Source organism: Narcine bancroftii, chromosome 1 (assembly GCF_036971445.1).
Source record: "Narcine bancroftii isolate sNarBan1 chromosome 1, sNarBan1.hap1, whole genome shotgun sequence".
Taxonomy (NCBI): domain Eukaryota; kingdom Metazoa; phylum Chordata; class Chondrichthyes; order Torpediniformes; family Narcinidae; genus Narcine; species Narcine bancroftii.
In genome coordinates this window covers 332215274-332231603 of record NC_091469.1, presented here as the reverse complement: position 1 = coordinate 332231603, position 16330 = coordinate 332215274, and the positions used below count along the sequence as shown (strand labels likewise).

The window sequence follows — 16330 nt, the reverse complement described above, 5'->3', positions numbered from 1 at the left end:
GAGCTAATCCATTTTCCCCCCTCAGCCCCACTGCCCAGTCTTCTTCCAATCAACTGATGCCCTGGCTAATCAAAAACCTCTGCCTTAAATACACCTTATAAACTTGGCCTGTGGCAATAAATTTAACAGATTTACCGCAGTTTAACTGAAGAAATTCCAATACAGCTCGGTTCTAAATGGATGCCCCTCAATCTTGAAGGATTATAATCCTTTCTGCATCCTCTACCATTATCTATCAACAATAATAATAAAATGTCAAACTGCATTTCAGAGGCCAAATGGAGGCCAGAGGCCTAAGAGAAGTTCTGTGCAGTTCTGGTCTTCTTTCTTGAGGAAGGATGTACTGGATTTGGAGGGAGTACAAAGGAGATCCACCAAGTTGATTCCAGAGATAGGGGGTTAGCCTATGAGAAGAGATTTAGTTGTCTGGGACTGTACTCATTCAAATTTAAAAGAATGAGAAGGGATCTTATAAAAATATATAAAATTATGAAAGGCGTAGATAAGACAGAGGAAGTTATTGTTTCCATTGGTGGGGGAGACTAGAACTAGGAGATATAGCCTCAAGATTTAGGGTAGTTGATTTAGGACAGAGATAAGAAGGATGTTAAATCTATGGGATTTTCTGTCCATTGAACCAGTGGAGGCTACCTCAATTAATATATTTAAGACAAAGTTGGATAGATTTTTACATGTTAGGGGAATTAAGGGATATGGAGAAAAAGGCAGGTAGGTCCTGCAAGGACGAGAAGGGCCAAACTGGCCTGTTCTGTGCTATATATGGTTATATGTTATTTACATTTAAGGAAAGACTGAATAATTACATGGAGGAGAGAGGATTGGAGGGGTATGGATCAGGTGCTGGTCATTGGGACTAGAAGGGTGAGGATTTGTTCCGGCATGGACTAGTAGGGCCAAACTGGCCTGTTCTGTGCTGTATATGGTTATAGGTGGCAATGAGCCTATCGTCAGATCAGCCATGATCTCATTGAATGGTGGAGCAGGCTAGATGGGCCTGATGGCCTACTCCTGCCCTTATTTCTTATGTTCTTATGTCATGAGGGCTAGCCAGAAATGTTCTGAAAATGGGTTGATTTTCCAACATCATTAAAAAGACGAAAGGAGGGAGGGACTTCCAAAGTGGAGAGCACAGAACAATTAACAGTATGACTACTTGTTCTGAAGGAAAAGCCAAAATGAATAAAAGCTAAATGGACTGTCAGGCTTATAATCAGTCCTCTTGGGAAACAAAAACAGACCATTTGATGAGGGATGGCAAGAAAAACAGTGAAAATTAGATCATCATTACTGAAGATAACCTGATAGGTTACTGTACAAATAATTAATTTTACCCCAAAAAATTGATTGGAAACAAAAGATTGGAACCTGGTGAGATGTTTAGCTAGTCAGAGCAATTACCCACTACCAGGAGGTAGGTTAGCAGTTTGACTGCTTTAATGAGGCTGGCAACATTCAACAGCCATTGAGACATCATGTAATTAAAGGGAGAAATGGCATTTAGAGGCCAGAAGGATGATTAGACACAATTCCATCCCTCATTAACCTGAATGCCATTTCCCACACTCCACTCAGATGTCAAGGGTATGTCACTGGTCCCCTCGAGATTCAACCAGCAACTCTGACTATACTTACTTAGAGCTTTTTAATGAACAATTAGTGACATGTACAGAAAAGTTACGTGCTGGAAACACTTCTGAATAACCTATTTGAACCTCCACCAAATGTTTTTCCTCACTCACACATACCTTGCATTCAACCTGGCCTCTGCAAGCTGCTTCATTAACAACAAAGCCTGAAAGTTTAGGAAATGCTGAGATCAAGTCAAATGATTCTGAGTGGTGGACAGGGACAAAGTATTTCAATCTGCCCTATCAATTACAAAAGAAAGCCCATTCTAATATGTTTAAAACTTGGCAATGAAATAAAATGGTACAAGGAGATACTCAGTTTGAATTTTTTGATCTTTCAGACCAAGAACTGAGAATAATGCTTTACCATTTCTCTCCTGATATCCTGAACACTTTTGATCTAGAGTCTATCCTAAATATCCATTAGATTGAAGTGCTGTTTATCGAGTTTAGATCAGACTTGATTAGACCACTAATTGGAAGCAGAAATAAAGATAGAGGAGGAGCTGGATGGAGAACTGAGAGCAGCTGGAAGGTTAAGATGACGTGTGCAAATTGAATGAAGGTGCTCTGTGCTTCGTCTCCCAAAATTAGAGGAGACCACTTACTTAATATCATGCACTAAATTGAAAAAGTACCAATCACTGTTTCATATTGAAATAACTTTTGGGCCCTGGATAAAGAAATGGCTGAAGAGGCAGGTGTTTTGAGGAAAGTGGCATGGGAAGATCAGAACACCTGGGAAGGAATTGTCCTTGCAGCATTCTGAAAGAGGAGGTGTCAGAAATGACAGGTGATCATCTCCTGAATGTGTGGGTTGCCAGGAGGCAGAAAGCAAGAAGACTAATTTGAGGGTGAGAAGATCCTGATCCATGTTCTGGATGTAGAGAAGAGGGTGGGAGTGAAAGAAATGAACTGACACAATTGAAAGCTGTGTCAAATTGGGTTGAAGGAAAATAATTGTTGAGGTGCTGTGAAAGGTGCCATCATCAGAATGGGGCCCTTACAACAAGCAGAGTGGGAGAAGGTAAGAAGTAATGTCTAATCAAGATAGACATGACTCCATTGACTTTAAATGATTTCTCACTCACCTAGCCCCTATTACAGGCAATCTCTGGGGAAAGAAGAGGGGCTGTATTCCAAGAAAAATCATCTTTGCCATGTTTTTCCATAATGCAAAGCTGCACCGTGCGTGCGTGTGCATATACACCAACAAATCCCAAATTACATCCAACATTATTGAAGGAAGCAAGTGAGAAAATTGGCAGATCTCGTATCCTCACAAGCAAAAGGCAAGGTGCCAGAGCTATTTCTTCAAGGGAAATTGTGATAATTCAGGAAATTATAAACAAATGAGACTCTTATTAGTGATAGGATATTTGGAAAGAATACTTCAGGATAGGATACACATAGTTAGAAAGGCTTCTGAACAGGAGGGGAACCAATATCCTTGCAGGGGGCTTACTAGTGCTATCTGGGAAGATTTAAACTAGAAAGGTAGAGGGTGGGAACCAGACCAGTATGGCCGTAAGTGGAGTATTTGAAGCAAAGGGACAGGAGAATGGGCATAGTTAAGCTGATGGGCAAAATTTTTTTTATTTTAATGAAAGGAGTATTATGGGTAAGGCAGATGAACTTAAAAGCCTGGATCAGCACTTGGAATTGTGATATTGTGGCTGTTATGGAGACTTGGCTACAAAGGATACAGGATTAGCAGCTCAATGTTCCTGAGTTTTGCTGTTTAAGATGGAGGTGAGGCATTGCTAATCAGCCAAAATTGCACTCCAAGAGAACCTAATGGTGTTCTCAACCAATGAGGCAGTGTGGGAGGAGATCAGAAATAAGAAAGATGCAATCACTCAGAGAGGTGGTTACAAAAAGACTCCCAAAGGTAACCAGTTTAGTCACAGATATGCAGACCGATTATGGAATGTCACAAAACCAGCAGGATGGTCATTAAGGCTGACTTTAATTTCCCCAATATTGACTGGAACATCCTTTGTACCAGAGACTTAGAGGGGCAGAATTTGTCAAGTGCATACAGGAAGGTTTATTGAAAAAGCACGTAGAGGTCACTTATATTTGGAGTCGGAGAAAGTAAGCAAGGTACAAAATGAGAATGTTAGTATTAACCATGGAGAAGGACATGGCAGATTGTAATAGGTAGCACAGAGAATGAATGTGTAGTCAGACATTTTCAGATCAAGAGGGAGTGCTGAGTCATTTGAGGAGGATTATAGTGGATAAATCTCTGGGGTTTGATGATGTATATCACAGGTATTGAAAGAGGCAATTAAAGAGATTGCCTCAATAAAGATCTTTGCATCCTCACTAGCATCAGGCAAGGACTCCGAGAACTGGACAGTTGCTAGTGTACCTTATTTCAAGAAGGAAAATAAAGATAATCCAGGAATATACAGCCCTGTGAGTAGGGAATCTATTGGAAAGTATATTGAGAGATAGGATTGGAAAGTCATGGTCAGGTTAGTGGGAGGCAACATCACTGTGTGAGAGGCTGGTCATTTCTGATTATTTTGATTTTTTTGAGGAGGTGAATGTTGTTTAGTTAGGCATTTGACAAGGTCTCTCATGGCTGGATGATCTGGAAGGTGCAGATCCATGCAATCCACTGTGAAGTGATAGTTTGGAATCAGAATTGGTTAGCTCACAGAAGACAGGGGATAGTGGTCAAAGTGTGTTATTCAGACTGGAGGCCTGTGTCCAGTGATGTTGGCAGAGATTGGTACTGGAACTCATTGTGATGTACAGATGATGACAGAAAAGGTGAGTGGGTGACTAAATCTGCAGATGTTACAGATTGGTAAAGCTGTGGGCAGTGCAAAGCAGCCATTCCTAATGGTGCCCTATAGTTCCCCTGGGGTCCATAGCATTTAAGTTAAAGCCTTGTTTTTGTTTCACCTCTCAAACATATAGTAAATATTTTTAAATGTTTTCTTCAATAGTCAGGAGGACAGAAGTAAGGAAGAAACCAAAACTTGATTGCTTCACAGGGAAGGAGGTCCATAAACTTTGAGCAGAGTCCAAAGGGGGCCATGGCCAAAAAAAGGTTGAAAATGGCTGGTGTAACTGGATATGGGTTAAGGGTGAAAGGGAAAAGGTTTAGGGGTAACATCAAGGGGAAACTTCTTCACAAAGAGAGTGGTGGGAATGTGGAACAAACTGCAGCTGAAGTGGTGACTGTGGGCTAAATTTTAACATTTAAGAAGAATTTGGAAGGTTCATGGATAGGAGAGGTATGGAGGGCTACAGACTGGATACAGGTCAGTGGGGCTAGGCAGAAAAATAGTTTGGCAAAGATGAGAAGGGTGGAAGGGACCTGTTCCTGTGATGGTTCTATAATCAAAGAATACAACTGGATATTGATCAGTTGCAGATATGGGAAAAGAATCTGGACAAGTGCAAGGTGTTGCATTTGGGTGGTGATGAAATGTCATATTGTAGCGGTGGCTACACTGCTCCGGCAATAACACACGCAACCAGATGGGTTGAGCTCAGTGAGCAGACTAGTTTATTGCAGGCTTCTGGGCTGCACTTATACTCCCAGGCCAGACCTGGCTGAGAACCACGCTGGAGGGCGCTGACATCATCCGGGCATCACGTGGTCCCCAAGCGCAGGTTTCTGAGCCCCGATCTGGAAGGAAGGGAAACCCCCGACGGCGCCATTTTGGCCGGCTGCCCCGCCGTGTAGCTTACAAGCGGGGCCGGTTCGCCTGCCTTTACAGTTAATGACAGAACTCAAAAACATTGATGTGTAATGGATCTTAGGAGCTTGGATCAAATGAATGTTCACAGTACTTTTCTCCAGGGTAAACATTCTAGAACTAGAGGGCATAGGTTAAAGGTGAGGGGAGAAAGATTTAGGAGGGATTAGAGAGGAAATGTTTTCATCATAAGGTGGTCCACATCTGGAATGTTTTGCCAGAGGAAATTGTTGAAGCAGGCATAATAACCACATTCGAAAAGACACATTTATAGCTTCAAGGGGCTCTGAAGGGTACAGACCAAGTGTAGGCAAATAGGATTAGCCCAGAACAAAGCACCCCCAGAGTGCTTTGTGCATTGTGCATTCAGCCACACAGACTCTGCTCAAAGTTTATGGACCTCCTTCCCCTGCCACACAGAATTCTTTCCCACGGTCTTTATAAATTATGCGCTGTTGCTGCTAGGACTCATCCACAGTCTTCATAAGTTGTGCGGCTATACTTTCCCAATGTCGCTTATAAAATTATAAAGGTTTATATAGGTTGACACAACAACAGGGACAGAAGAGCTCAATGTGCTGTACATAATGCATAATTATGCTATAATTAGGCATAATTAATTTTATTTAAATAAAGGATCTTAATACATTGTTCAGGATTTAGGGCAGGTCCACCATTGCTCAATATGTCACTCAGATGTCACCAGTGGAGGATAGAATCCCCTATACCCGGGAATGCCTTGTGATGAATGTGAAAGGACACAGAGAACCCATTAACAGTGGTCCAGTGTGAACGGCAAAAACAGCTTTCCTAAGCGGTTCACTGGATAGCCAATCTACTGGATAGCCAGGGTGAAAAGGGCTTCTGTAACCATGAATTATATTATGTATTTCAAATTTTTAGGTTGTGAGAATCACTGAATTTTACAACATGGAAGTAGACCATTTGTCGGTGCTGACAAAGTTATTTACCAAAGCCAGCCACATTTACAGCCCATATCCCACTACAGAAAGCTTTCCTATCTGTGTAACTTCACAAATTCTGCAAGGGTGAATTTTCAAAATCCAAACAAGGAAAATGTGGTTGGGGAGTGATGGGGGTCGCTTGCATAAGGAACTTTACAAAATTGGCAGGAACAGTGATAAAAGTCATTCAAAAAAGAGTAATGAGCAAGAGATTACAAAGGTAATCATCTCCAATCAGTTTTGAAATGTCTATCAATTGGAGTGACATTAGTTGCTGTCTCTCAACGGTGATGCACAATAGCCAAGAGTAGTGAAATAGTGATCAGAATTACACAATAAAAAGTCTTGAAACTAGTCCAATGTTGCACTCGACAAAAGAATAATTCAGCTCTCAAAGGAAAATGTACCCAGGGTTTTGCACCCTATAAAGAAATAAATAATCAATGTACAACAAAAAGAAATTAAGAACCAAGTGCATCCAGCACTTAAACAGAGCTGCAATTAAGCCTTATATTTACCTTTGCAGGGTTAAGATCACAAAATATGATGCCCAACTCATGAATGTGGTGTAAACCCATCACCAGGTCAATACCAAACTGTCTCACGACATCCTCAGGTAAATTTGTGTCTTGGGCAATCAACACTGCCAGTGAGCCTCCTGCAATCAACGCCACAGGATGAACAAATTAGATGTGACATGTGACATAGTGAACACACCATACATACATCTTCAAGAACCATGTGTAAATGCTCAAATAATAACATTTGCTCAGTTTTTCATAGGATCATGGGACAATGTACTGAAGTTAATTGATTATATCTGCTGACTTGCTGAACTATTTCCAGCATTTACAGCTTTCACTTCACATCTTGGAAAATTACTTCAAATGTACTTTAAACATCATTAAGTACATTGGGGGCAGGTGCATGCTAGTCAGGGAAAATATCACAGTTGTGCATAGACAGAACTGCACTGAGGACTCATTTACAGAAGCCATAGTGGTGGAGCTGAGGAACAGGAGGACACGAACATGCCAATAGGGCTGTTTTATAGCCCGCCCATTATTCAGAGAGAATTGGAGCAGCAAATCTGTAGTGAGACAGCAGACCAGTGTAAGAAAAAGTTGTGATAGTAGGTGGTTTTAACTTTCCACACATAAACTGGAACTCTCATACAGTAAAAGAACTGGATGGGTTGGAGCTTGTCAAGTGTGTACAGGAAAGTTTTCTACATCAATATGTAGCAGTACCAACAAAAGAAGATGCAATACTTGATCTTCTTTTAGGGAACCAGGCAGGTCAGATGGCAGAAGTATGTGTAGGTGAACATTTTGGGTCCAGTGATAATAATATTATTAGTTTCAAGTTAATTGTGGAGAAGGATAGATCTGGTCCTCAAGTTGAGGTTCTGAATTGGAGGAAGGGCAATTTTGAGGAAATGAGGAAGGATCTCTGAAGAGACAATTGGAATGTTATTTTCTGGTAAGGATGCATCCAGCAGGTGGAAGACCTTCAAGGACAATATTTTCAGAGTCCAGAGATTGCCCTTATTCTTGGTAGAACATGCAAAGTAAACAGACATAGGGAACCTTGGTTTTCAAGGAATATTGGAGAGCTGATTAATAAAAAGGTAATTTATGCAGTATTGGCAAGAAGGAGCAAATGAGCTATTTGCAGAGTATAGAAAATGTAAGAGAATGATTAGGAAGGAAATCAGGAAAGCAAAAAGAAGGCATGAAGGTGTTTTGGCAGATAATGTGAAGGAAAATCCTAAGGGTTTCTATAATTATATTAAAAGTAAAAGGATAGTAAGGGAAAAAATTGGACTCCTTGAAAAATCAGAGTGGGAGAGATCTTGAACATTTTTTTTGCATCGGTATTTATGCAGGAAACTGACATAGTGAATAAGGATGGAAGGGAAACATGGAACATATGGAATTTAAGGAGAAGGAGGTGATTGCTGCCTTGCAATGAATGATGCAAGACAAATACCCTGGACCAGATATGATATTCCCCTGCACCTTGAGGGAGACGAGTGCTGAAATTGCAGGGCCCCTGGCGGATATATTCAAAATATCCTTAGTCATGGGGAAGGATTGGAGAGTAGCTCATGTAGCCCTGCTGCTAAAGGACTCCAAAAGTAAACCAGGCAATTCTCGGCCAGTGAGCCTGACATCAATAGTACGTAAATTATTTGACAGATTTCTGAGAGATAGGATATTTAGATATTTGGACCATCATCAGCTGATTAAGGACAGTCAGCATGGATTTATGTGTGGTAGGTCATGTTTGTAGAGTTTTTTTGAGCAAGTTACCAGAAAAGTTGAAGAGGGAAAGGCCTATGAACTTTAGCAAGGCCTTTGACAAGGTTCCACGAAAGGTTGGTTCAGAAGATTGGGACACTAGGTATAGAGAGGATGCAAACTGGATTCAAAATTGGCTTGATGGAAGAAAACAGAGAGTGGTGGTAGATGGCTGCTTCCCAAATGGAGGTCTGTGTCGAGTGTTGTGCCTCAGGGATCTGTGTTGGGACCATTATTGTTTGTTATCTATATAAATGACCTAATGATAATGATGAATTGGATCAACAAGTTTGCTGATAACACAAAGATAGGAGGATTCATGGACTGCGATGAAGATTTTCAAATTTTGCAGAGGAATCTGGACAAGCTGGGAAATTGGCCCAGTATATGGCTGATGGAATATAATGTAAATAAGTGTGAGCTGCTGCACTTCGGAAGAGCGAATCAGGGTAGAAAGTATACAGTGGACATTTTCAAGCTGCCTTGTAAAATAGGGTTAGCACCCCACTCACAAGGATCCAACCCAGTCAGCATCCTCTTAAATCAACCAGGTCCCTGCCCTACCTCAGAGGTAGTCAGGAAACCTAGTTAAACTTGCCTAGGTCTCATTCACTGGTAGCTTGAAAACAAAAATGGCTGACCCAATTATTCCAGTGACATCAGGGATTTCGTGCATGTCACCAGGCAGCATTTTGGCACCAAGTTCAAATGTATAGGAGGAACTCAGAAGTGCAGGTCAGGATAGGGAATATTATAATATGGTTTAAATGTGCTTCCCAGGAAAAGCAAGGTTAAAATCTTTTACTTCATTTCATCTGGTGAGTGTGTGATGTGTCACTCACCGCATCATCGCTGGAGTGGGATCCCTCTTAAATCGCCGGGTTGGCAATTTAATGGGGCGATCCCCCTGCAGGTTAAAAGGTGCTAGGAGCACCTTTGACCCATTAAAAGTACCTGGGTCACAGGAGGGCTATCCAGGTGTGGCATTTTAAAAGCACCTCGTAAATGGTATGCCACTGAGGAGCAAAGATACCTGGGAATACATATACATTTTTCCCTGAAAGTGGCATCGCATGTGGACAGGGTTGTAAAGAAAGCTTTTGTCATCTTAGCCTTCATAAATCAAAGTATTGAGTACAGAAGTTGGGATGTTAAATTTAAGTTATTCAAGTCATTGGTGAGGCCACACTTAGAATATTGTGTGCAGTTCTGGTCGCCCAGCAGCAGGAAAGGTACCAATAAGATTGAAAGAGTGCAGAGAAGATTTACTAAGATGTTGCCAGAACCTCAGGAGTGGAGTTACTAGGAAATATTAAACAGGTTAGGACTATATTCCTTGGAATGAAGAAGATTGAGGGGAGACTTGATAGAGATTTATAAGATTATGAGAGGTATATAGACAGAGAAGATGTGAGGAGGATGTTTCCACATAGATTGGGGGAGATAAATAAAAGAGGTCAGAGACTTAGGCTGAAAGGAAGAGGTACTAGGGGGAACATTAGGGGAAAGTTTTTCACTCAGAGAGAGGTAGGAGTGTGGAATGAGCTGCCACCTGATATAGAAGATTCAGATTCAATCTTGAGTTTTAAAAATAAATAGGATAAATACATGGATAGGAGTGGTCTGGAGAGTTATGGAATGAGAATAGGTCAGTGGAATTAGCTAGTTTGATTGGTCAGCACAGACCAAAAAGGTCGAATTGCCTATTTTTCTGTGCTGTAATGTTCTATGGTTCCATTTAGACATTCCAGTTTTCAAATTCAATGCTTAACCTGCTCCAAGATACAAGAACATTGAACCACAAAAGCAGAGGTCAAGTCCAGTTCATAACTTGTTAATTTAAGCATGCAACATGGTAAGAGGCCATTTCAGCTCAAGTCCGTGCTGCCCAATTTTCAGCCCATTAACCTATATTCTCGGTACGTTTTGAACAATGGGAGGAAACAGGAACCCCTGGAGAAAACCCATGCAGTCACGGGGAGAACATACAGACAGCGCGGAACTTGAACCCGGTCCCAAATGTTGGCAGTGTAAGGGCGTTGCATAAACCGCTAAGCCACCCATGCCGCCCTTCTTAATTATAGCAAAAAAAATTCTGATTACTTATTCTTTCTAGCTTGTGTGTAATCTACATCAGCCATTCTCAATGTTTTCAGCTATGCACCCCCCCCCCCACCACCCACCCTGGATTCTGGTCAAAGTTTATGGGTCCTCTTCCCTGCAAAGCTGTCAAGTTTTGGTTTCTTCCATACTTCCTACTGACCACATTAAAAACATAAGAAATATTTATGCTACATGAGGTGAAAAGAAAACAGGCTTTTCTAGAAATGTGCTATGGCCTCCATGGGGGTTGCAGGGCTCCTGTTGAGAATGGCTGGTCTAAATCTTGTATGTTACAGCATTTTCAAGGGCAAATACCAGCACTTTTTAAATGCATTCAATTCCTGTCTCCGGCTCCTTTTTAGGCACCGACCTCCAGATTCCCTCCCTTTTATCAATTGCTTGAAATCAGTGCCTAGTTTTGGGGTCCCACTTCCAAAAAGATTCATCCCAGTCACTTTATCTAGACTCTTTTATTATTATATCTATCATGTGAAAATCACCTAAGCCTCTTTTGTTCAAAAGAACTCAATACAATTTCACCCAATATTTACTAATTAAATTTCTCAATCATAGAAGAGTACATGACAGGACAAGGCCTTTCGGCCAATATGTTTGTGGCGAACACAATGTCCAATCCTTGGAAGTATTTTTGTAAACCAAAATAAAATGTTTTGCACATCCTCTGGACTGTGCTCTATATACATCCTGCTGCATGGAGCAGTACACAAAGTACTCCATTTGCTTTTGTTCCAATACCAAAATTACAAGTTCTGCAAAATTCAACTTCTCCTATCATTTGGCCAGCACAATTAACGTAGTGGCTAGCACAATTCTTTTTCAGTGCCAGGTTTGAATCCTGCGCTTTGAGGTGTTTGCACATTCTCCCTGTGTCCGTGTGGGTTTCCTCGAGGTGAACCATTTTCCTCTCATATTTCAAAGACATATCTCGTTTGGGATTATGAGAGCAGGACAAAAATTAAACAGATGGTTGGCTGGTTGAAAGCTTTCAATGCTCCAGTCAATTGCACTAGAAAGTAGTAAATTACATTTAGTCCTGAGAAGAGGGAGATGAAGCACTTAGTAGATTGCAACTAGGGAATAGAGTCAATATAATATTGAGAAATATGCAGAAACAGAAGGACCATAGGAGATTATGTCCACAGGTTTTCAAGGATGATGGTGGTTAAAAGGCCCACAGAACCTGTCTTTTATTTTAGGGCATAGAATAAAACAACAGGGAGGCCGTGGTGAAACATGACTCAAGCAGGCTAAATGCTGTTCAGTTAAAGAAAAGATGCGATTTGCACAGGAGAGGGTACACATCAGATTTACAAGTAGTGGAAAATGCAGCCACAAGGAAATACCTGATGAAGGGTTCCAGCCCAAAACATTGGCAGTTCTTTTACTCCTACTGAGGTTGCTCAACCCACTGAGTTCCTCCAGCAGGTTGTTTTCAGAAACACCGTTCAAGGTGGTTTTCATTACAAAGTGGGAGCTGAAGGGAAAACTAATTCAGAAACAAAGTTATGGAGGGATCTACTGAGTAAATAGGGACTATCTTATTTAGCTAAAAGATGAAAGACATGGAGTTAAAAGTCAGTGGTCCAAAGGGAGTTGCAAAATAAAATTTTTGCACAATTGTTGGAGGAGGCCTGGAATTCACCAATGGGAAGGATGAGAAATGCAGAAACACTCATCATATTTCAACATAATTTAAATGTGCCCGTTGGCTTTTCAACAGGATCAACACTCTCAGCCAATGCTGGAAGGAAGTGTTAAGATGACCATCGCGGTCAACAGGTATCTGAACTGTGGAATGAATGGCTTTGAACATTTTCTATGCTTGTTTTTCAATCATTTGAATTCTTACCTGTGCACAGTTCTGCTACAACCCATAGGTGATTGCTGGTCTCATACCACTCATGGAATAATACAATATTCTGGTGTTCAATACCGTAAGTAAGTCGTACCTACAGCAAATAGATATTTTAAAACTGAACTATAATGCATGACATATAATAGTAATGGAGCATTACTTCAAAGATGGGCAAAGTGCAAAGATAGGCTAATCTGAATGGTCAGTCTGCAAATTATGTGCCATCAGAATTTCAAGTCCCTGATGATGATGTTAATAAGAGAAACTCACCCTATTAGTGATCTCTGGCCTCTTTGATTTGTCAATGCATAAAATAGCTACAAAATTAATTGTTCCTTTTCTTCGGCCTTTGTAAACAGTAGATTTATTTCCTTTTCCAATTTCTTCATAAAGGACAAAGTTTTCCATTTTGTCTATTCTGAATACATCAGCTGAAAAATTTAAAACATTTACAGACAGGTAATATTTACATCCAATATTCCATACTTTACACCAAACAGAATACAAGGACTTGGTACAGGATTAGATAGAAGTCATAAAAAATTACTAGATTGTTGCCAAGGCTGAAGAATTATAGTTTCAATGCTAGTGACCATTAAAGGTGAAGTTATTTCTCTCGAAGGAATACTAAGAGACTCAGCACGAGACTCAAAGTGCTTCATTTGTGATCATTGGCATTTACAGCACAAAATCTACTGTGTCCGTGCTGGCCAAAACAACGGACATGTTTAATCCTACTTCTCAGCTTTTGGTTCCTAGCTTACAAACCTCATCCATGTGCTTCTTATATGCTTTGGAGGTTTCTGCACCCACTTCTCTTTTATACAGTCAAATTCCAGACTCTTGTCCTTTTTCAATTAAGTAATTCCCAAATCTCTCTGCTGCTTAAATTTATATTTGTCAGTTACTTATCTCTCAGATACAGAAAAGAGTTCCTTTCTTTTTATCTGGACAGAGCCTTTTGAATTTTTTTTTAAATATACACACTTTGATTCAATGTTATTCAATTTTTATACCAAAAAAATGCTTTTCAATACCTTGACAGTCTCTGCCACTACTTCAGTCTAGGCAACATTCTTGTAAATTTCTTCTGCATCCTCTTTTGGCATTCCTATATCCTTCCTGTGATTCCCAACAGGGAATCCCCCCCTCTCCTTCTCAACCTCGACCCCCCATCCTTCTCCACCACCACCACCTCCTTCTCCTTGACTGGCCTCTACCCTTCCTCCTTCCCTCCTCCACCCCGTCCCTCCACCCCTTCCTCCTCCTGATCCCCGTCCCTCCACCCCTTCCTCCTCCTGATCCCCGTCCCTCCACCCCTTCCTCCTCCTGATCCCCGTCCCTCCACCCCTTCCTCCTCCTGATCCCCGTCCCTCCACCCCTTCCTCCTCCTGATCCCCGTCCCTCCACCCCTTCCTCCTCCTGATCCCCGTCCCTCCACCCCTTCCTCCTCCTGATCCCCGTCCCTCCACCCCTTCCTCCTCCTGATCCCCGTCCCTCCACCCCTTCCTCCTCCTGATCCCCGTCCCTCCACCCCTTCCTCCTCCTGATCCCCGTCCCTCCACCCCTTCCTCCTCCTGATCCCCGTCCCTCCACCCCTTCCTCCTCCTGATCCCCGTCCCTCCACCCCTTCCTCCTCCTGATCCCCGTCCCTCCACCCCTTCCTCCTCCTGATCCCCGTCCCTCCACCCCTTCCTCCTCCTGATCCCCGTCCCTCCACCCCTTCCTCCTCCTGATCCCCGTCCCTCCACCCCTTCCTCCTCCTGATCCCCGTCCCTCCACCCCTTCCTCCTCCTGATCCCCGTCCCTCCACCCCTTCCTCCTCCTGATCCCCGTCCCTCCACCCCTTCCTCCTCCTGATCCCCGTCCCTCCACCCCTTCCTCCTCCTGATCCCCGTCCCTCCACCCCTTCCTCCTCCTGATCCCCGTCCCTCCACCCCTTCCTCCTCCTGATCCCCGTCCCTCCACCCCTTCCTCCTCCCCTTCCTCCTCCTGATCCCCCCTTCTTCCACCCCTTCCTCCTCCTGATCCCCCCTTCTTCCACCCCTTCCTCCTCCTGATCCCCCCTTCTTCCACCCCTTCCTCCTCCTGATCCCCCTTCTTCCACCCCTTCCTCCTCCTGATCCCCCTTCTTCCACCCCTTCCTCCTCCTGATCCCCCTTCTTCCACCCCTTCCTCCTCCTGATCCCCCTTCTTCCACCCCTTCCTCCTCCTCCTCCCCCTTCCTCCTCCTCCCCCTTCTTCTCCCCCTTCCTCCTCCTCCCCCTTCTTCCACCCCTTCCTCCCCCTTCTTCCACCCCTTCCTCCCCCTTCTTCCGCCCCTTCCTCCCCCTTCTTCCGCCCCTTCCTCCCCCTTCTTCCGCCCCTTCCTCCCCCTTCTTCCGCCCCTTCCTCCCCCTTCTTCCGCCCCTTCCTCCCCCTTCTTCCGCCCCTTCCTCCCCCTTCTTCCACCCCTTCCTCCCCCTTCTTCCGCCCCTTCCTCCCCCTTCTTCCGCCCCTTCCTCCCCTTCTTCCACCCCTTCCTCCCCCTTCTTCCGCCCCTTCCTCCGCCCCTTCCTCCCCCTTCTTCCGCCCCTTCCTCCCCCTTCTTCCGCCCCTTCCTCCGCCCCTTCCTACCCCTTCTTCCGCCCCTTCCTCCCCCTTCTTCCGCCCCTTCCTCCCCCTTCTTCCGCCCCTTCTTCCTCCCGAGCCCCCCACCACCCCTTCCTCCTCCCGAGCCCCCCACCACCCCTTCCTCCTCCCGACACCCCTCCTCCACCCCTTCCTCCCCACCCCCCATTCCACTACTTCCACCCCGAGCCCCCCACCACCCTTTCCTCCTGCCGCCCCCCCCGCTCTCGCCCCCACGCGCCCCCCTCTCGCCCCCACTCCTTCCCCCCTCTTGCCCCCACTCCTTCCCCCTCTCGCCCCCACTCCTCCCCCCCTCTCGCCCCCACTCCTCCCCCCTCTCGCCCCCACTCCTCCCCCCCTCTCGCCCCCACTCCTCCTCCCTCTCGCCCCCACTCCTCCCCCCCTCTCGCCCCCACTCCTCCCCCCTCTCGCCCCCACTCCTCCCCCCTCTCGCCCCCACTCCTCCCCCCCTCTCGCCCCCACTCCTCCCCCCCTCTCGCCCCCACTCCTCCCCCCTCTCGCCCCCACTCCTCCCCCCCTCTCGCCCCCACTCCTCCCCCCTCTCGCCCCCACTCCTCCCCCCCTCTCGCCCCCACTCCTCCCCCCCTCTCGCCCCCACTCCTCCCCCCCTCTCGCCCCCACTCCTCCCCCCCTCTCGCCCCCACTCCTCCCCCCCTCTCGCCCCCACTCCTCCCCCCCTCTCGCCCCCACTCCCCCCCTCTCGCCCCACTCCTCCCCCCTCTCGCCCCCACTCCTGCCCCCCCCTCTCGCCCCCACTCCTCCCCCTCTCCCAGGACCTTACCCTGCCATAATCGCTGCCAACAGTTGGGAGGAGGCGCCCCAACCCGCCGGAAGTGCAGTCGGCCCGGCCATCTGTGAAGCAGGAGAGGGGGAAGTAGCCTCTCCTCACACTTACGTTCCTCTCCGCTCTACCCGCGACCTACACCAATATAATGTCTACTTTAAAGGAATATTTAATCTTCTTCTCTATGCGTCATTCCCGACGGTTCAGCTGGTTTGCGCCCGCTTGGTGCGTACCTTTGAATGTGTCCCACCCCTATCAATACGCGTCAATGGCCTCAGCGCTTGGTTACCGCTGCGG

At 44.9% G+C, this 16330-nt stretch overlaps 1 protein-coding gene across 13 annotated transcripts in view; it reads right to left on the bottom strand.

Annotated features, from left to right (window-relative positions):
• Positions 1-16314, bottom strand: part of ulk4 (unc-51 like kinase 4) — a 655266-nt gene extending 638952 nt beyond the window's left edge. For 6 of the 13 annotated variants that reach the window (XR_011348088.1, XM_069908832.1, XM_069908836.1 and 3 more), the window contains exons 1-4: positions 16031-16313; positions 12889-13049; positions 12613-12712; positions 6855-6994 (exon numbers count right to left, since the gene is read on the bottom strand). Coding sequence is in view for 12 of the 13 variants with exons in the window: in XM_069908832.1 (XP_069764933.1) it covers positions 6855-6994; positions 12613-12712; positions 12889-13026 (378 nt within the window). In the remaining variant the exon portion in view is untranslated. Of the gene's footprint in view, positions 1-6854; positions 6995-12612; positions 12713-12888; positions 13050-13655; positions 13740-16030 lie in introns of those variants that run through there. The other 7 variants (XM_069908808.1, XM_069908860.1, XM_069908868.1 and 4 more) reach the window with 2 other exon arrangements.
• Positions 16315-16330: the final 16 nt, after the last annotated feature.